The sequence below is a fragment of the Primulina tabacum genome, chromosome 4, assembly GCF_025594145.1.
Source record: "Primulina tabacum isolate GXHZ01 chromosome 4, ASM2559414v2, whole genome shotgun sequence".
Taxonomy (NCBI): domain Eukaryota; kingdom Viridiplantae; phylum Streptophyta; class Magnoliopsida; order Lamiales; family Gesneriaceae; genus Primulina; species Primulina tabacum.
This window is the reverse complement of record NC_134553.1, coordinates 13,016,367-13,038,265: the sequence shown is the minus strand read 5'-3', so window position 1 is coordinate 13,038,265 and position 21,899 is coordinate 13,016,367. Positions and strand designations below refer to the sequence as shown.

General features: G+C 39.5%; 1 protein-coding gene across 1 annotated transcript; it reads right to left on the bottom strand.

Moving 5' to 3' along the window:
- Positions 1-1,418: 1,418 nt before the first annotated feature.
- Positions 1,419-17,646, bottom strand: LOC142541843 (uncharacterized). The gene is made up of 7 exons (XM_075648297.1): positions 17,410-17,646; positions 11,329-11,539; positions 6,422-6,493; positions 2,764-3,207; positions 2,515-2,708; positions 2,273-2,424; positions 1,419-2,049 (listed from the first exon to the last, which is right to left on the bottom strand). The coding sequence occupies exons 1-7, from the start codon at positions 17,644-17,646 to the stop codon at positions 1,419-1,421; spliced, it is 1,941 nt and encodes a 646-aa protein (XP_075504412.1).
- Between the last annotated feature and the right edge of the window lie 4,253 nt (positions 17,647-21,899).

The following is a 21,899-nucleotide window of genomic DNA, read 5'->3' as shown; positions in this document are numbered from 1 at the left end:
ACCGTACACTATGAAACCACTTTGTGCATTATCTTAATTCACGTAAAGACATGGGAATGGCGTCAGTCATATCATGAATTGAAATTTGTAGCACGTTAAATAACAAAAAAATATTTAATTGAAGTTACAATTATATAAGTTACGTTTTTTTTCCAAATACGTTAGAATATGCAGTACAAGTTTAATGTTTGAATTGACGACGCCATTCCCAAATCCTTAGATGAATTAAGATATATAAGGTACAAATTGGTTTCATAGTATACATTCATTCAAGGCAAGAAAAGAATCACCAAAAACCTTCTTTCGCCATTTTGAGAAACTTGATTTTCAGAAACTTGCAAAGCGTGATGTTCGGAAGTTCGCTGGAACCGGACTCTTTCTTTCTATCTCTGTCATCTTCGAGGGTTTTGTGCCCTGCGATTGGATGACTGTGGACGACACCAAGTTGTAGACATGGCTCTTCAGTCTTGGTTATCCCGAAAAATATTTCTACGTGGAGAAGAAGAAAAGGAAAACGAGAAGCTATTTTTTTTAATATTTAATTCATTTCTTGGTTGACAAGAAATAATATAAAGTTATGATGAGAATCTTGGTATATGTAGTCAGTCATTCACTCATCTTGTTCTTCCTCGAAATTACGACATGGCCAAGATCCCCGTCAGATACTGCATGGTGAGTGGTGTTGTTTCTTCTTTTCTTCATTTCGAACTTCTTTGATTAATGTCTTATGCATCAGGTTGATGCATTTACCGACGCCACATTCAAGGGAAACCCAGCGGCGGTTTGCTTCTTTGAAGAGGAGAGAGACGAAGAGTGGCTGCAGGCGGTGGCATCTGAGTTTAACATATCCGAGACCAGGGGCGGAGGCAGGATTCAAAATTACCTGGGCTGGCTCCGTCTCATGCTGTATTTAATAAATTAAATAATTAACTAAAAAATTTAAAATAAAAATATGTAAACATTGACTTCATGAAAACATAGAACAAGAGTATTTAATATTTAATACCTTCAAAAACATTGAGCTAAAACACTACTGAAGTTGTGCTCTTCGATTCTTCTTAGAATAAAACTCATTAATTATTAAATCGTTATCAATTTTTTCAACAAAATCTCGTTCGATGTAGATTATCATAGAATCTCCGAAAAACTCTGCTTCCATCTTGTTACGAAGAGCTATTTTAACAAGTTTCATTGATGAAAATGCTCGTTCCGTTGTTGATGTAGAAACGGGAAGAGTTAAAACAAGACGAATCAACATGTCAATTAAATAAATATATCAGATTCGATAACTAAGTGAAAGACATAGATAAAAATATATAAATCACATGTCAATCAAATCGTAGATTCCTAACTTATTTGTCTCAAATAATCTTTGACATAATTCAGAAATAGTTGATAAATTCTTAAATCTTTCATGGCTAGCAACATCCAAGTTTATAGTGATCCAATTGCATTATCAAGTGATGCAAATCTTGTGAATCGAAATCAAGATAATAGAATTTCTCAGCAAGTCGATAGATATGATCAACATTAAGAAGCTTAAACTTTTCTTTAGGTTCCAAAGCACAACTAAGTTTAAGAAGTTCAACTGACTCATCCTTAAATATATTATTAAGGTCTTCAACTTGAAAATCTATTGCAGCTGTAAATACATCAAATCGATAGTGGTGCTCAACTGTGATTGAATCATTATGTTGACAAGAGCGGCCTGTACCAGATCTATAACGAGCTTCCATGTGAGGTATCTCAATGTCATACTTGACACAAACTTCTTTCACATGACTAAGTAGGAGATCAAATCCTTCTTCTCTCAAAGTACGAAGCAAATTTTTAGTCGTTGAAACATAATCCATTGCACTTAAAAAATCTAGAGATTTCTCTTGCAATGCTCGACAAAGCAGATTTGTTATCCCAATTATCTTATGCATCAAGTGTAATATGAATATGAAATCAAAAGACTTCATCGCAATCAATGCACCACTAGCTTCACCGCAAATGGAATTAGAAGCTCCATAATTCAATATATTTTCTAACACGGTAATCACAGAGCTATACATATCAATCATGCTACAATGTGAGTCGAATTAGAACTCCAACGGGTCTTTCCAGTTCGTAATAGATTTCCAATTTTAATACATCCTCTACCTGTATCACGTTCACCAGTAGCTACCATATCCGCAACTTCAATTCTTTGAGCAGAATGTAACTCACCGTGCCGTTTAGGAGATGCATTGATGAGATTACAAATGGAATTCAATTTTAAAAGAACAACCAAATGGAGACCTCTTTTTCAGCAGTTCCAGTTAATGCTAGTTGAAGCCGATGAGCAAAACAATGTACATAATATGCACACGAGCACTCTTTCAAGAAAAGAGCTTGCAATCCATTCCAAGAACCGCACATATTTCTAGCACTATCATATCCCTATCCACACATGTTGTGGATATGCAAGTCATAACGACCAAGTGCATCAGAGATTTCTTTCTTAAGTGTTGCAGCAGTTGTATCTATCACATGTAGAATGGCAAAGAATCGCTCTCGTAAAAAGCCTTCAGTATCCACAAATCTTAATACAATAGCCATCTGCTCCTTGTTAGATGCATCTCTCGCTTCATCAACTAAAATGCAGAATTTTGCATCCTCAATTTCTTTACGAATCTTGGCTCTCACTTGGTTGGAAATGATATTCAAGACATCTTTCTGAATATCTGGTGAAGTATACTTTGCATTCTTAGAAGCTTTCTCTAAGACGATGTCCCATACTCTTATTCATTTTTCCTATAAAATTTATCATCTCGATAAAATTTCCACGATTATTAGAAGATGGAGATTCATCATGCCCTCTAAATGCGCATGCTTGCAAAGTAAGCCATCGAATGCTTTCAATAGTTGCTGTAAGCCGCAATCTGTTCTTCTGTTTTGCTTCTGAAGATTGTGCATTTATCACTTTGTCAATATGACGAGGTATATTCATCAAATTATCAAGATATTCCACAGCATTGTTATGTGTTGAAGTATTGCATCCTATATGCATCAAAAATGCACATCTATCGCCATCATTAACTCGCTTCCAATATTTGAATCCATCAATTGTAAATGCAGGATTACGAGGATGCTTATGTTCAAACAAGAAGCACGGAAAACAAAATGCAGCATCTTTCGAAGGAGAATAGTAGAAAACACGTAATCTAGCGCTATTCATGTACACTGATGTATCGTTCATGACAATTACGAATCACTTAATTCATGGATAGTAGTAGAAAATTATGTAAAACCCACAAATTCTAAACTTAGGATATTATTTTGTAATTTAAAGTTGTACTAGTTTATCCAAAATTCTATTATTATTTTATTTAAGATTATCAAGTCTATCTGAAGTTGTGTAGGATAATTAAATCGTGTGTACAATAATATGAAGCTCGAAATTTAAGATGATGTTGTGCTTATATTTTATTTTGGGATAAATAAATAGGCCAAGATCCAAGAAACTAAATAAGGATATATTAGATATAAACATGTGAATTTTGAGAAATAATTTCGAAATTTGGGAAGAAAATACAAGATAAATTTATAAGATTTGAGTTAATATTGATGCACATAGATCAAGATAAAAGGGAGATCAAGCAAAAAGATAATGCAATATGATATTTTGAATTTTCATGTATTTATATATAATTTTCGAAAATAACAGATAGGGGAAGTCTACATGATAAAAAAATGAGTGCATGAAAAATTCAAATGTTTTCCTACCAAGATTTCAAGAAAATCAAGAGTCCAATTTTTTTGGATAAATTATCAACAAAATTCGAAATTTCATAGGGGAAAAATTTGAAATTTAAGGGCACATATTAAATTGTACTGCAAAATAAGAGATCTATTGAATGCTGAAAATTAGACATGGAATTCGAAATTCTAGGCCTAGCCAAGGGATTATTTTCGAAATTATCCAAGAAGATGGATAAAAAAAATAAATTATCCTAGATTCAAAGTTTGATTCAAAGGTTTAAATGCGAAGATAATACACAGTCAAAATAGAAGTTAGCCCTTATAAATAGGAGTAGCCTCCCATTCGAAATCACACTTGAAAATTACTCCAAATTTTCGAAAGTTGCTCCCTAGTGCTCTCAAGAAATTTCGAGATTTTGCTCTCCCATTGTTACCGAGTGTTGAAGCTTTACTGCAGTCCAGATCTAGGAGGGATTCGAAAATCCTAGTGAACGAACACACCACCACGTGTTTAGCATCCATATATAAGGTAAGTGGGTTTGTTTTAAAATTATAATTTTGGTTATGCATTGTTTCGTTTTTCAAAAATTACATTCGAGTGAAATTCTTCTTCTACCCCTTCTTAATATGATTATCATATATTTTATGTTTTGACATTATGAGGATTCAACTAGATATGGATGAGAATCTCAATATGAGATATGTTTATGGCCTTTACACGGTGGGATTGTAATCGTTATAAGGCTTTGCCCCTTAGAAGAGTAAAAATGATGATATGATATTAGTAAATCATGGAAAGTACACGAATCTCAGTGTCTAGGACAAAATATGTTTATGTTGATGCTGATGATATGTTATGGGAATTATGTTATGCATAATGAGATATGTTGTTTTCAAAAATCACGTGTATTTGTTATGTATGTGCTCGAATGACCTCCACTTGCTGAGTGATGACCATATCACTAACCCTTACTCTCCCTCCCCAGATAAGTCCAAAAAATAGGTAGAGGAACATGAACATGAACATGACCAGTTTTAGGGCTGGTGATAGACTGAAAATTAGAGTTATTGAGTTTATGTTCGTTTAAGTTTTATTTGATTTTTCGTTGTAAACGCTTTCACATTTTTTTTATGTTGTAAAGACAATTTAATTATTGATTGTGAGTAATAAAATAATTTTAGTTTATAATGTAGTATGACGTTTGCTATTTGACAATTATGTGATTGTTGAATAATGTTGTAACGTACCGTACTTTTAAACTACTTTAAAATTTGCGGAAAAATAAAAATTTTCTTAATTAAATAGAAACCTTCAAATTGCGATACCAATAAACTGCTCATTCAAAATATTTGCAACGAAAAGATCACAAATAAAGTTTTCCAAAAACACTTGTTTAAATATCGTAAACAATAACGTGAAATCAGAGTATTGGAAACATTGCATAATTTCTTAAAAACATGGGCGTTCCTCGGGTTTAGCCTCCTGCTCAGTCCAATCCGGCTCCGTGGTCCCCACCCCTCGTCTCCTCAAAGTCATCATCACCTGCATCGATCAAGTCTAGTGAGTTTAAAGACTCAACATGTATAAACTGGAGATAGCAAGTACTACATAATAAAATCACATGCATCTTTAAAATAGGGCTTACATACTTGAAACTTGAACGTAATAGCATAAACATACTTGAAACTTGAACGTAGCAGCATAAACGTAGACGTGCCATCATCATAGAACTTTTCTTAAACATAATTGCATCATACATACTTGAGCATACATAACATCATTTTGCGTAAGATATGTTTCAAAGAAAGTAACCCATACATAAATGCGCATGATCAGACTAAACCACAGTAATGGACTGACAGGAAAAATCCACTACCACATACATGAGATCCCCGGTCATGCTTTACCGGGTGGATTGGTCCATGATCATGCTTTACCGTTTTCCAATCCTGATCTAAACCCGATCATGCTTTACCGAGGTGGAGAGGTCCTCGGCCACGTTCATCCCTTCCAAACCCGTTCATAATTTGGTTACAAGATATTTAGCATATCTCAAAAACTTAAAAGTATTTTCTTTTGCACATCGAACATACTTACTTGGCGTTGTGGGATTCGTTGGATCTCTCTTGGGGCCACTGCTGCACATACTAACACGAGTTCAAATACTTATCTTTCATAGCTTAGACGTATTAGTCGTGCTCACACCCAAAATGACAAATTTCTTATGACGTTCTAAATATCTTCGGACTTGACCTCGTTTAATCATCGTACTAAATCATTACATCAAATCCCAAAACAATCCCTAAAAAAAATTAATTTTTTTTTAAAAAAATGGGGTACACGAACCCCGTGTAAGGGTCCGGGTATATGCTGGAATTTCGTATTTTGAATGAAAAAAGGCACGGAACCCGTGTAAGGGTTCGGCAAAGGGTCCGTGTAGATGTTAGAATTGTGAACAAACGGAATTCCCTACAATTGTGACTTAATCCTACTCACTCGATCATAAGAGCCATGAACCAACACCTCAAAACCCATCCTAGGATGCTAACGCACTGATTCAAACTCAAACAAACACCTCAAAACAACTACGCATCACAAACAACGCAACCCAATCCGTGAACATGACATTTGACACCAAAACGCATCCTACGACTTCTAATGCAAACAAGTACCTATCGATGCAAACCGACACACCAAAAACCATCCCAAAATCATACTCAACATACTGAAACGCAGCAGCGAACACCCTTTGATCCCCAGCAAAGCCTGCAACAATAAAACTTCAAGAACACATTTTTCAGAAAAACGCAGTTTGAGCAGTCCCACGAAACGATCATAACTCACTAATTTCTTATCCAAATATTTCGAATTTTCTGTCAAATCGAAGGTATCAAAAAGTTATAAGTTTTATATGTTGAAAGGTTTTCAAGAAAATCGACCGAAAAGTCGCAGTAATTAAAATTACAGCAAATTTCGAGTTTTAGATCCAAAAACGTTTCAAAAATCGATCCAACAAATTTCTGCTCAAACTTTATACATCATACATGGATTTTTAGGCATAATAAACATCACAACACATAATATGACGAGATCGACGCAGGAATAATAGAATATACATGCCTTTTGAAATTTAACATTACCGAAATGACAACACCGAAGCGGGAAAGATGTGAGGGTTGATCCGGGACGAACGTGTCACGATTTTTCTTGAAAAACCCAACGAAAATCGCTGGAAAAATAGAGAGGAGAGGGGCGGCTGCTCTTGGTTCTTAGAACCCTATTATTTACCTCTAAAAATATGAAAATGAAATGTGTATGTGTGTGTTGTGTGTTTTCGTGTAAGTGTGTGTGTTAAAGTATGTGTGTGTGTTTAGATTTAATTAGGGGTAATAAAATGCTTAATTAAAAATAAAAGTGTTAATTAAAAATTTAATCCTCCATATTTTTACAAAATCCCCTAATTAATAAAATAAAACACACAAATTCTAACTTTAAAAGTTTTAAAATTCTAAAATCACTAAATAAATAACTTAGGCTTTAAAATTCTTAAAACTTAATAAATCATTTAAAATGCCCCAATACTAACTAAAAACTAAATACTATATTTTAAAATTGCCAAAAATGGTTGTCGGTCTCTTTTCCTCAATCTGACATCGAATAATCGCCTGAAACATGAAAAAACTCAAGAAAAAATTTAACGTGCATCATATAAACATAAATAATTTAAAATAATACATTTAAATAAATCATGCATATATAAAAATCATTTTAAACTTAATTAAAACAATTAAATAAATGTATGAGTTTTACGTGTACTGAATTTGGGCTCTACAGTTCCTCTCCCACTTAAATAAATTTCGTCCTCGAAATTACATCTTACCAAATAACTCCGGGTAGCGATTTCTCATATCTGCCTCTGTCTCCCAAGTGGCCTCCTCCACTGATTGATCCAGCCACCGGACTTTGACCAGCTTGGTCACCTTGTTCCGAAGTCTCCGCTCCTGTTTGTCTAGGATTTGGATAGGTCTTTCCTCAAACGACAGATCTGGAGCAAGCTGCAACGACTCATAGCTCAAAACATGCGAAGGATTAGCTAGGTACTTCCTCAGCATCGAGACGTGGAATACATTGTGTACACCGGCCAGATTCAGCGGTAGGGCAACACGATAAGCTAGTGTCCCAACTCTGTCAAGAATTTCGAACGGTCCAATAAATCTCGGACTAAGCTTGCCTCTCTTCCCAAATCTCATAACACCCTTCATAGGTGCTATCTTTACGAAAACATGATCGTCAACGGCAAACTCAAGATCCCTTCTCCTCTTGTCAGCATATCTCTTTTGACGACTCTGGGCGGTCTTCATCCTGTCTCGGATCTTGACCACCAAATCTGCAGCCTGCTGAACAATCTCTCGACCAAGTTCTGATCTCTCACCGACTTCATCCCAATGAATCGACGATCTGCACTTCCTCCCATACAATGCCTCGTAGGGAGCCATACCTATAGACGATTGGAAGCTGTTGTTGCAGGTAAACTCCACTAGAGGTAGCTTCGATTCCCAATTCCCATGGAAATCAATCACACAAGCTCGCAACAAATCCTCCAAATCTGAGCACTCGCTCAGACTGGCCATCTATCTGAGGGTGAAAAGCTGTACTGAATAGTAACTTCGTCCCCATGGCTGCATGTAAACTCTTCCAAAAGAATGATGTGAACATCGGGTCCCTGTCGGACACAATAGAGACCTGGGATTCCGTGCAATCTAACTATCTCCCTGATATAGAGTTTCGCATACTGCATCATGGAGAAAGTCGTCTTCACTGGCAAGAAGTGTGCCAACTTAGTAAGTCGATCCACTATAACCAAATAGCATTGGATCCTCTGACTGACCTCGGCAAACCAACAACGAAGTCCATGGTGATATTCTCCCACTTCCACTTGGGGATAGGGAAGTGGCTTCAGCATTCATGCTGGCCTCTGATGCTCTGCCTTCACTTGTTGACAAGTGAGGCATTCAAACACAAATCGACGGATATCTCGCTTCATCCCTGGCCACCAATACAAAGTCTGCAAATCCTTGTACATCTTGGTTACTCCTAGATGAATGGAATACGGAGATGCATGTGCCTCTGTCAGAATATCCTCTCTGATCGAATCAACAGTAAGCACCTACATCCTTCCTCTGTACCTCACAATATCATCGGACACTGTGTAGAGCACACTGTCATTGACTTCATCTTTCAGTCTCAATTTCTGCAACTGTTCATCTGACGATTGACCTGCACGGATTTGGTCTAGCAACGAAGACTAGACTGTTAGATTAGACAGTTTAAGAGCTATGACCTTATGATAAACCTCTAACACAAATCTCTGAATTTCTTACTGAAGAGATTTTTGCACTGACAGTTGTGCTACGAGTGCAACCTTTCTGCTCAATGCGTCTGTCACAACATTAGCTTTCCCTGGATGGTTGCTAATCTCACAATCGTAGTCTTTCACCAACTCTAACCATCCGTATTTGTCTCATTTTCAACTCTTTCTGTGTGAAGAAATACTTGAGACTCATGTGATCAGTGAATATTTTGCATTTCTCGCCGTAAAATAATATCTCAATATCTTCAACGCAAAGACAACGGCAGCTAACTCAAGATCATGAGTCGGGTAGTTCTTCTCATGCACCGTCAACTGTCTGGAGGCATAAGCTATAACTCGACCAAGCTGCATCAAAATTGCGCCTAACCCGATCTTCGATGCATCGGTGTATAGCACAAAATTGCCTTGACCTACTGGCATGGCTAACACTGGCACTGTGATAAGAGCTTGCTTCAAAGTATCAAAGCTCTTATGGCACTCGTCACTCCAACTATCGAAGAAAATCCCTGAATGAATTTCCTGTAGTAGCCTGCTAAGCCTAGGAAACTGAGGATCTCTGACGCATTCTTCGGCTCAACCCATTCTTTAATCGCTGCTACCTTAGCTGGATCTACCTCAATGCCACTGCTAGAAATTACATGACCCAAAAATGCTACCTTCTCCAACAAAAATTCACACTTACTGAATTTTGCAAACAATTTGCGACTCTGCAAGACCTGCAAAACTATACCCAAATGCTGACTGTGCTCCTCATGGCTCTTCGAGTAAATGAGAATGTTCGTCAATGAACACTATGACTGAACTGATCTAGGTAGGGCTGGAATACTCGGTTCATCAAGTCCATAAAAAGTGTTGTAGCATTCGTCGGTCCTAATGGCATCACTAAGAACTCGTAATGCCCATATCGAGTCCTGAAGGCTATCTTATGAACATTTGCATACTTTATCTTCAGATGATGATACCCTGATCGAAGATCTATCTTAGAGAATATTGTAGCCTCCCTGCAACTAATCAAACAAATCCTCGATCCTTGGAAGTAAGTATTAATTCCTTGATAGTTACCTTGTTCAGTTCTTGGCAATCGATACACAGCCTCATGCTCCCATTTTTCTTCTTTACAAAGAGCACTGGTGCGTCCCATGGTGAGAAACTAGGACAAATGAATTCCTTGTCAAGAAGCTCTTGAATCTGCTGTTTGAGCTCTAACATCTCAGCTGGATCTAGTCGGTACGGTGCCTGGCACAAGATCAATAGTGAACTCCACCTCTCTCTCTGGTGGAAGGACCTGTGACATCATCTGGAAAAACGTCAGGAAAATCTCTGACCACTGGCATATCAGATATCCATGGAGTGGTGCGTCAGGTGCAGAAATAATACTGGCCAAGAAAGCCTGACACCCCTTATGAATAAGTCTTCGTGCCTGCATGCAAGAGATCATGCGAGGGAAACTTCTCCATCTATCTGGCTCAAAGAGAAACTGCTCCATGCCCAAAGGTCTTACCAACACTGACCTTTTCTAGAAATCAATAAGAACTCTGTTCTTCGTCAACCTAGTCCATTCCCAAGATAATATCAAATTCTGGCATCGGCAACACGATTATATCGGCATACACTAGGTGGCCTTCCAGCTCGAGATCGATGTCTCTGACCACGCTAGTAGCTGATAATTCTTTTCCTGATGGGACTGTCACTGAATAGCTCACAGTCGAGTCCAATAGACTTGACGTCCAGATGATTAGCGAACGTCTCCGAAATAAAAGAGTGAGTGGTCCCTGAATCTATCAAGGCCTTCCTGGTTACTCTCTTTATGAAAATATTTCCTGAGAGACGTTGGTGCAACACAAAAACTTATATCCCAAAAATTCTAATCTTAACCTCAAGCGCAGTAGAAAAATCTCAACCCAAGTCACCAAAAATACTACTAGCACATAATCCCAAATAAAATTCAAAACATGCATGGCAAAAATTTAATACTGAGCTGAATTAAAGAAGTTACCAGTCAACAAGGTAGTGTCTGGGTTCGCCTCCTCTGCCTGCATGGCGAACACTCTACCCTGGGCCAGCTGCCTTCACTGTGGGCAGTCCTTCAACATTTGATCACTGGCCCCGTACTTGAAGCATTTGCCCGATCCAAATAAACATTGTCTCGGATACTGGTGGTTACAATTTGGGCACACTGGGTACTCACCGAGTCTCTGAGGAGCCTTCTGTTGAGGAATAGGACCCTTGCCTATCGACGGTCCCTGAAATAGTCTCTTCCTCTGCTGTCCTGGGAAAGACCTCTTAAACTGAGGTCGCTGCTGCTGAGGCACCGGATAGAGCCTCTTGTCCTGTCTATCGACCTTAATGTCCCTCTGGTCCTGCTTTGCCTCCAAAGCTCTCGACACGGCAACTGCATAAGTCGTAGGACCATAAACCCTAACATTACGGCGCAAGATCGGCTGTAACCCATCCATAAAATGCCTCAGCTTCTCCCAGACATCATTAGTAATCAGGGGCACAAAGTGACACCCCCTCTCAAACTTCCTGACGAAGTCTGCCACGCTGTTGTCTCCATGTCGCAGCGACATGAACTCCCTGGGCAGGCGGGAGTGCACTTCTTCAGTGAAGTACTTGGAGTAGAAAACCTCCTTAAACCCATTCCACGTCAGTGTTTGTAAGTTCACTGACACCGATGCGCTTTCCTACCAAAGTCTGGCGTCTCCTGTCAGAAGGAATGTGACACACTTGACCCTGTCTACGTCCTGCAGCTCCATAAACGCAAAAATGACTTCGATGGACTTAATCCATCCTTCAGCTATCATCGAGTTAGTAGTCCCCGAGAACTCCTTCGGATCCATCCTCTTAAACCTCTCATAGACTGCCTCCGGTCTGGGCCTCGCCCCTGTGTCTACTGCAGTCTGGTTACCCGCAAACTATGCGATGAACTGGGTCATCCCTGCAAGCATCTGAGCCTGCATATCTGGGGGTGGACGAGGAGGAGTGACCCTCTCCCCATCCTGAGCTTCCCTATTTTCATCACCCGCCTCACGCAAAATCCTATGACTGGGAGGCATACTATTCTAACATTTACCCAACACGTAAACCCAACATGCGTGAACATAATATCATAACATAAGATGCACGTAATTTGAATTTAAATATGCACATGCTGAAATCATGACTTGATGCTTACTACATGAAATAATTTAAAACCTTAAAACTTATAACCTTTAGGTGTGACTTCGTGAGCTTCTCGCAACTGGCAGTAGGCATAACCCTTTACAAGAACACCGCTCTGATATCAACTGTAACGTACCGTAATTTTAAACTACTTTAAAAATTGCAAAAAAATAAAAAATTTCTTAATTAAATAGAAACCTTCAAATTGCGATAACAATAAACTGATCATTCAAAATATTTGCAACGAAAAGATCACAAATAAAGTTTGCTAGAAACACTTGTTTAAATATCGTAAACAATACGTGAAATCAGAGTATTGGAAACATTGCATAATTTCTTAAAAACATGGGAGTTCCTCGGGTTTAGCCTCCTGCTCAGTCCAAGCCGGCTCAGTGGTCCCCACCCCTCATCTCCTCAAAGTCATCATCACCTGCATCGATCAAGTCTAGTAAGTCTAAAGACTAAACATGTATAAACTGGAGATAGCAAGTACCACTTAATAAAACCACATGCATCTTTCAAATAGGGCTTACATACTTGAAACTTGAACGTAGTAGCATAAACGTAGACATGCCATCATCATAGAACTTTTCTTAAACATACTTGCATCATACATACTTGAGCATACATAACATCATTTTGCGTAGAGATATGTTTCAAAGCAAGTGACCCATACATAAATGCGCCTGATCAGGCTAAACCACAGTACTGGGCTGACAGGAAAAATCCACTGCCACATACATGAGATCCCCGGTCATGATTTACCGGGTGTATTGGTCTCTGGTCATGCTTTACCGCTTTCCAATCCTGATCTAAACTCGGTCATGCTTTACCGAGGTGGAGAGGTCCTTCGGCCACATTCACCGACTTTCAAACCCGTTCATAATTTGATCACAAGACATTTAGCATATCTCAAAAACTTAAAAGTATTTTCTTTTGCACGTCGAACATACTTACTTGATGTTGTAGGATTCGTTGGATCTCTCTTGGAGCCACTGCTGCACATACTAACATGAGTTCAAATACTTATCTTTCATAGTTTAGACGTATTAGTCATGCTCACACCCAAAATGACAAATTTCCTTATGACGTTCTAAATATCTCGAGACTTGACCTCGTTTAATCATCGTACTAAATCATTACATCAAACCCCAAAAAAATCCCTAAAAATATTAATTTTTTTTTAAAAAAAATGGGGTACACGTTACCCCATGTAAGGGTCCGGGTAGGGGTCTTGGTAGATGCTGGAACTTCGTATTTTGAATGAAAAAAGGCATGGACCCCGTGTAGGGTCCGGCAAAGGGTCCGTGTAGGTGCTGGAAATTGTGAACAAACGGAATTCCCTACACTTGTGACTTAATCCTACTCACTCGATCATAAGGGCCATGAACCAACACCTCAAGACCCATCCTAGGATGCTAACACACTGATTCAAACTCAAACAAACACCCCAAAACAACTACGCATCACAAACAACGCAACCCAATTCGTGAACACGACATTTGACACCAAAACGCATCCTACGACTTCTAAGGCAGACAAATACCTATCGATGCGAACCGACACACCAAAAACCATCCCAAAATCATACTCAACATACTTAAATGCAGCAGCCAACACCCGTCGATCCCCAGCAAAGCCTGGCAACAATAAAACTTCAAGAACACATTTTTCAGAAAAACGCAGTTTGAGCAGTCCCACAAAAACGATCATAAATCACTTATTTCTTATCCAAATATTTCAAATTTACTGTCAAATCGCAGGTATCGAAGAGTTCTAAGTTTTTTATGTTGAAAGTGTTTCCAGAAAATCGACCGAAAAGTCTCAATAATTAAAATGACAACAAATTTGGAGTTTTAGATCCAGAAACATTTCAAAAATCGATCCAACAAATTTCTGCTCAAACTTTGTACATCATACATGGATTTTTACGCATAATAAACATCACAACACATAATGTGAAAATATCAACGCAGGAATAATAGAATATACATGCCTTTTGATATTTAACGTTACCGAAACGACGACACCGAAGCGGGAAAAATGCGAGGGTTGATCCGAGACAAACGTGACACGATTTTTCTTGAATAAAACCCAACCAAAATTGCTTGGAAAAATACATAGGAGAGGGACGGTTGCTCTTGGTTCTTAGAACCCTAAAATTTACCTCTAAAAATATGAAAATGAAATGTGTATGTGTGTGTTGTGTGTTTTCGTGTAAGTGTGTGTGTGTTTAGATTTAATTAGGCGTATTAAAATGCTTAATTAAAAATAAAATTGTTAATTAAAAAGTTAATCATCTCTATTTTTACAAAATCCCCTAATTAACAAAATAAAACACACAAATGCTAACTTTAAAGGTTTTAAAATTATAAAATCACTAAATAAATAATTTAGGCTTTAAAATGCTTAAAACTTAATAAATCATTTAAAATGCCCCAATCCTAACTAAAAATAAAATACCATATTTTAAAATTGACAAAAATCGTCGTCGATCCCTTTTCCTCAATCCCGTATCGAATAATCGCCTCAAACATGAAACTCAAGAAAAAATTTAACGTGCATCACATAAACATAAATAATTTAAAATAATACATTTAAATAAATCATGAATCTCTAAAAATCATTTTAAACTTAATTAAAACAATTTAATAAATGCATGGGGTTTTATGTGTACTGAATTTGGGCTCTACAAACGTCAGTATCGACTAACCCCGGGCTCGGAGCGTAACAAATTATATATTGAATTAAATTGTCATATTAATCAATATACAACTTTCATATAAATAAATCATAAACCAACAAATACTTGAACAAAATAAGAATATTAAATTAAAAAGCAAAAAGCCTCATTCACGGTGATAAAATTTAAATAGTAGAAATATCCATTGAATCAAAAATAAAAACTTAGCCTAGAGTTGTGGAAAGAAGATGAGAAATTCCTTGTGTTTCACGTTGAAGAGAGTAAAATTCTATCTAATTTTTGTGCCTCCTTTCTTTTCATGTGTAGATGGTTAATTAGACCCAAATGAAAAACTCATTAACTAAAAGAAAACCTAATGTTAAAAAAGATATCAAAAAAAAATATGGAGCTTTATCAATAAATGATAAAACTCTATTTAGTATTTTTTTATCTCAATAACAAATTCTCTCTCCAAGAATTATTTTATAAGTCAAACATCATACTTAGAACTCTAAAATCTTGCACAATTTTCACAAATTTCGAATTTCACTCTTTGAAATTCTCGTCAACTTCAGTTTCACATGTAGCAGAAGAACAGTCACAAGGCGCGACCATGTCTTGTTTCTGGACTTCTTCTGTCTTTGTCTTACTTTTATAGTTTAATCATGACAACTTCAAATGTGATATATAAAAATCACCTTTTTAGCAAAAATTTGCTCCGAAACCGTAAATTTTCTTTCTACAACAAATTACATAAAGTGCATCAATTAATTATTCTCGAAGTTAAAATAATGATAAATATGATAACAAAAATACAAACTATTACGAGCATATTGAATGAATTTATTGTTGGTTAACCAAAATCAATTCATCGTGTCCATGTTACAAGAAAAATATCATAAATCAACATCTCATTATTGAAATATTTTCTGTGAAATATTTTCCTAAATTATCATGGCCCATTGTATTAAGAGAAAATACTTATACCATATGCAGCTGAAAAATTACTAACCTTAATTGGATGTTGAAACATGTACAAATAGATTTAAAGGTCGGTCGATCGACTAGATGGTGATTGAAGTAATCCTGATGAAATGGATGAGCAGGGTCGAGTGCTCCACTGGATCAAATCAATAATTTTTAGTGTTTAGGAATTTGATTGAAGACAATGGCTGCGATAGCACCTGCAAACAATGAAAAAAACTCGTGAATGGGCGTCAGAGGGTGTTCAGCGTAGCCACTCCGATGTTAAAGTCAGCAGGTTTTCAAATGAACACAAGCAATATTTGAGAGAACATATGTAAGTGCTTGAGAGTTCAAAGATTTCAGAATCTATAAATGACATTAATACCTGCTATTTATAGTAGAAAAATGGGTAGGTACCTCGTTTCCAACGCCACCTACTAAATATGGTAAGTCGTCTGCCCATACTATAGCTTTGATGACTTTTATAACACTCCAACTCCAAGTTGTTCTGACATATTAGACAGTCTGTATCAATTAGACAGTCGGGTAATTGTCTACCCGGGAAAAGAAGAAAAGGCCCGGGCTAAGAGAAAGATGCCCGGTATATTAGCTCTGTTCTGGACTATCCACTTAATATCCCGGGTCGAACCATGACCCGTATCCTCATAGGGGTATCACCACCCATCCCTAAAATAGTCGGGCTAGAGTCTGACTCGCTGTCCCGATCAGTCATACTTGTACTTTTATACGAAATAATTCAAAATATGTGAGAGCATCGGGGGCTTCAAATATCCCATAGATGAGACGAGATACCGGGGTGTGCTACCACCCGGGCTTAAGATAATATGCCAGGGGCCTCATATCTCCCGGGCTTAAGATAATATGCCGTGGCCTCATATCTCCCGGACTTAAGATATTATGCCGGGTTCTCATATCTCCCGGGCTTAAGATATTTTGCCGGGGCCTCATATCTCCCGGGCTTAAGATATTTTGTCGTTTAATATTCTCGGGTAATTAATGCCATGTAATAATGACGTTTGCCCTTTTACTCCAACGGTCGGAAACATTTCGCATTCCGAGAAGCCGATAAGTCTGACACTTTAATAATTGCGCGTGTCCTTTCATATGCCCGCACAACTTCCTAGATCCATCCTGATCGTCCAATTTGATCTAGATCAACGGTGGAAATTGATTCCCACCCCTTATAAATATTGGCTAACCGGTTTTTCAAAAATCACTTACAAATTCAAACTAACGGCGAAGCCCTTGCAAAATTCTCTCTCGAAGCTCCTCCGTGCAAAATCAACCACTTCCGGTGATATTCCACCACTTTCCTCCCCCAAAATTCGTAAGTTTTCTATTTCTTTTCTTAAAACCATGTCAAACTCTACCTTTTCAACCTCAGGAGCCAATGCGCGAGGCTCGCCTAGTTACGAGTCTACCACGATGCGCTCTGATTCCCCCCCCCCCTCCCCCGTCTCCCCCTCGCCGTTCTATTACCCAGCCTTCTAAAAAACCCTCAGCCCACCAAACCAAACCAACTTCTACAAAACCTTCTACTTCTAGCCACTCCTGAGCTCTTGCAAAGAGCAAGGGCAAAGGCAAAGCCCGGGCTTCGAGCCCTCCTCCAACCGAGACCCTGGGTGTTCCCTGGTTCTCCTCCATGAGCAGCACCCTGAGCTCGGGGGCAGATGAGGAACTTCGGGCCTTGGGCAGTATTTCTTCAAAATTTTCCATTCTGATTCCCGGTCCCTCTGACCGGGCAGACCATCCACCCCCCGGCTATAATACCTTTTTCCGAGATCAAGTCAGAAATGGTCTTTGGTTCCCCATCCTTTCTTTCTATATTGAGGTCGCCAAATTTTTTGGTGTGCCCGTCAACCAACTTCATCCCAATTCTTTCAGGATCATGGCCTCGACCTACGTCCTTTTTAAAATGAACAATCTTGCCATCACCCCACTCATCCTTCATTACTACTTCTCTTGCCGGCTCGGGGATAATGCATTTTCCCTGACTGCCCAGCTGAATGCCCGATTCCTTGATGACATCCCTTCATCTCAGAAAGGATGGAAAGGAAGATTCTTCTTTATTCAACTCCCGGCTCCTCTCCCCTGTCTCACCAGCTTCCTACCCTCTCTACCCCCACAACCTGCCCTTCCCAAAACTTATAAAATTGAAGAGTCCTTCCTTCTTAGCCAACACAGGTGGAGGGGCGTAAATACTCCTCCTCCACCCTTATTTCCAACGAAAACTTGATTTCTTACAAGTTGAGCGCCCGGGTTGAGGACCACTTGGACCGGGTAATTGACGAGGTAGCGGGCTCGGGCTCTCAACCCGGTAATGTTCCTTTCTTCTCTGTTTCGTTATTTTCTTAATTTGCTCGTTTAATTTTGTATAACACTGTCACCTCCTTATGCAGATAACTCCGAGATGCAGGCAGCATTTGCCAAAAAGCGGGCAGCTGAGAAGGCGGCCCAAGAGAATAAAATGGCAGCTCGCCGAGCAGTTGCTGAAGAAGAAAGGAGGCAGGCCGAGGAGGAGGCAGGCCGAGGAGGAGGCAGGCCGAGGAGGAGGCAGCCTCGAAAGCTGAAGCTACTCGGGATAACACTCCCCAGGATCAAGAAGGGCTCGGCTTCCGGGTAATGGCTGAGACCACAGAGGATGCTGAAGATCTCATTCCTCTCAGTCAGAGGAAACGAAAAGCATGTCACGGACCCCGAGCTGGTCATTCTGAAGGATTTCCCTGAGGGTGGCCAGGGCACCTCCCGGTCTGCTTGATCACCTCCCTTTCGCCAACAATCCTCGGATGCCCCTGGCCAAGAGCTCCCTCAAACTGATCAGCCTACCCGGGCTAATATCTTTTTTGAGGGGGCTATTTCCACTGGTGTTAGGCGCCTCAAGCAGATACTCAGCCTTGCTGAGGAAGCATTTTTGAGAAGCTCCCCTGCAAGCGTTAGATTCTTGCAGGGCTCAAACCGGCTTCTATCTATAAGTCTATTCTTTCCTTTATTTCTCTCCCATATATATGTATATTCTTTTTTCTTTTTCTTTTTTTTAAAAACTCTTTTTGTACAGGCTGCCCAGATGATAGTCTCGGCTTTTGAAGAGGAGGCTGCAGTGGCCACTAAAAAAGGGCAGCAAGTCCGAGCCAGCCTAGACCTCTTTGGAAAAATTCAAGAAGAGATGGCCCAAGCTACTCGGGCCCACGAAAAAGAGATTGCCGGCCTCCAGGCCTCTCTTGAAACGGCCAACCAACAACTGGCCTCTACTCACATTGCCCGGGATGAAGGCTTGGCCCGGGAGGAAACCTTTCAGAGGCGGCTTTCCTTCCTTGAATCCCGAGTTAGTTACCTCGAGGATGAAGCCAGCGTACAGCAGCATCGAGCCATAGCTGCCGAAGAAAAGCTAAGGCTCTTGCAGCTGACCCAAGAGGAATGGTGGACCGTCTTCCTTCAATCTTCGTAATTTCAAGCGGCTGTTGAAGACAAGTCATACAATTATTTCAAAGTCGGCTTTGAGAAATGCCAAGAGCAATTTGAGGAAGAGGGTCTTATTCCTGCGGGCAAGGAAGGCTTCCCGGATATTGATAAGGCCATTGACTCCCTTCCCAAGGACAATGTTGCTGATAAAGAGGCCGAGAAGGCTCCTGAAGAAACCGAGGAGCCATCTATTCCAGTAGACTTAGAATAAAATTGTAGGCTTTTAAATTTTTCTTTCTTTTTTGTAATATTTCTTGTAGCTTTCAACCTCCCGGTTTTTAATGAATTTTCAATTTCCTTTAACTGTTCTTCATAACATCCTAAGAAACCTTGAAAAAGCCCGGATAATATAACAGCTTGTATGCAAATCGCTAGAAAATTTTCTAAGAGTTGAGAGAACCTGGTAACTTCAAATAAGTACCCGGGATCTTGATCCCCTGGGATTTAGACTGGTCGGGGTGTATTGCCCCGAGCGAGGGGTAATGCCATGGGCTTTTTAAGAGTCTAAGGTACGGAGCCTTTGGCAGAGGGAACATGTCTCGGGACTTGGGAATGGTCGAGGTGTGGTACCCCAAGCTAGGGTGTAGTGCCCTGGGCTTTTTAAGAGCCAAGGTACAGAGCCTTGGGCCGAGGAACATGTCCCGGGACTTGGGAATGGTCGAGGTGTGGTGCCCCGAGCCAGGGTGTAGTGCCCTGGGCTTTTTAACTAACCGGGGCTTGGCACATCCCGGGTTAAGATACAAGATACAATACATATAACACTTTTCTCTGAGAAAATAGATCTTTCATTATATCTTCCATCAAACAATTACATCTGTCAAGCATAATACTTCTTAAAATTAAATACATTCAAGGTCTTTTGATAGAAAGTCCTTGAGCATCTTCTAAATAAAAGGATCCGGAGCTAACCCTCCGGGTGATTTTATAAGGTCCTTCCCACCGAGTTTCCAGCTTCCTAACATCCTCAGCTGTATTGACTTTTTTCATGAATAGATCCCCCACTTGAAAGTCTCTGACTCGGACTTTCCTATTATATGATTTCATAACCCGGCTTCGGTATGCTTCCATTCGAACCAACGCTCGATCTCTCTTTTCTTCTACCAAATCCAACTCCATGGCCCGGCTTTGATCATTGTCGTCCGGGTAAGATTCTAGCCGAGAAGAAGTTTGCCCGATCTCAACTAGAAGGACTGCTTCAGAACCATATATCAAGTTGAAAGGAGTTTCTTGAGTAGGTGCCCGGGGAGTGGTTCTATACGCCCAGAGAACACTGGGAAATTCTTCCACCCAGTCCTTTCCTTTGCCTTGCAGCATGGTTTTTAGTGCTTGTACAATGATTCTATTTACGAGTTCTATCTGGCCATTAGCTTGTGGGTAGGCAATAGAGATGAAAGATTGAGTAATCTTCATTTCTCGGCACCAAGATGTAATCTCCCTTCCTTGGAAATTGTCTTCCATTGTCTGAGATCAGTCTTCTGGGTACTCCAAACCGGCATACTATGTTCTTCCACAAAAACTTTAAAACTTCTTGTTCAGTGATCTTGGCCAATGGCTCGGCTTCTATCCATTTAGAAAAATAGTCCACAGCCACCAACAAGAATTTCTTCTGAGCCAGGGCAATGGGAAAAGGGCCAACAATATCCATACCCCATTGATCAAATGGGCAAGAGGCCCAGATAGGCTTCATAAGAGTGGCCGAATATGTTGAAAATTTGAATGATGTTGACATCCCTCACAAGTCTGGACCACTAGAGCAGAATCTTGGCCAAGAGTTGGCCACCAGAACCCGGCAAGCATTGTCTTCTGGTCCAAAGATATTCTTCCGAGATTGCTAAACACAGCACCCTTCATGAATCTCCCAGAGGACATAATCCACTTCTCCCTTAGATAAGCATTTCAATAGAGGTCCCTGGAATGATCTCCTATAGAAGACATTATTTAAGAGAAAAAACCTGGGAGCTTGTCTATTAATCTTTTGAGCTCGGGCTTTGTCCTAATTCCTTATTTATAATGAATTTGATCAGTGGTGTCATCTAGGAGGCCTCGGGCACTGGTAATATTTCTTCCTAGGTGGAAAGGACTAACCGAGAAACATGCATTACTTCCCAGGTGCTGACTTCTGACAAAGAAGCAGCCATTTTTGCCAGAGCATCTGCCTCTCCATTTTCCTTCCGGAGTATTTGTTCAATACTCCAATTCACAAATATTTCCGCTTGGGCTTGGATGAGCTGTAAATATTTGAGCATTCTGTCATCCTTAGCTTCATAAACGCCCTTTATCTTCTGAGTGATTAACTGCGAATCAGAGTACAAAATAATATGGGAAGCTCCAACCTCTCGGGCAGCTCGGATACCAGCAAGGATAGCTTCATACTCAGCTTCATTATTGGTTATCCTGGAATCAATCCTTAGAGCCAATTTAATTTTTTCTCCCGGGGGGGATATTATTACAACCCCTACTCCACATCCAGCAAGGCTAGACGCCCCATCCACAAATACTCTCCATACTTC

What these genes read in the sequence shown, in the direction of transcription:
- LOC142541843 (XM_075648297.1), bottom strand. Translation starts at nt 17,646, where the DNA reads ATGGAAAATTTTGAAGAAATACTGCCCAAGGCCCGAAGTTCCTCATCT. An exon ending in TGATTTTGGGATGGTTTTTG is followed by an intron (nt 3,208 to 6,421) that starts GTGTGTCGGTTT and finishes ACGATACATCAG; the next exon opens with TGTACATGAATAGCGCTAGA. An exon ending in GATTCTTTGCCATTCTACAT is followed by an intron (nt 2,425 to 2,514) that starts GTGATAGATACA and finishes ATGTGTGGATAG; the next exon opens with GGATATGATAGTGCTAGAAA.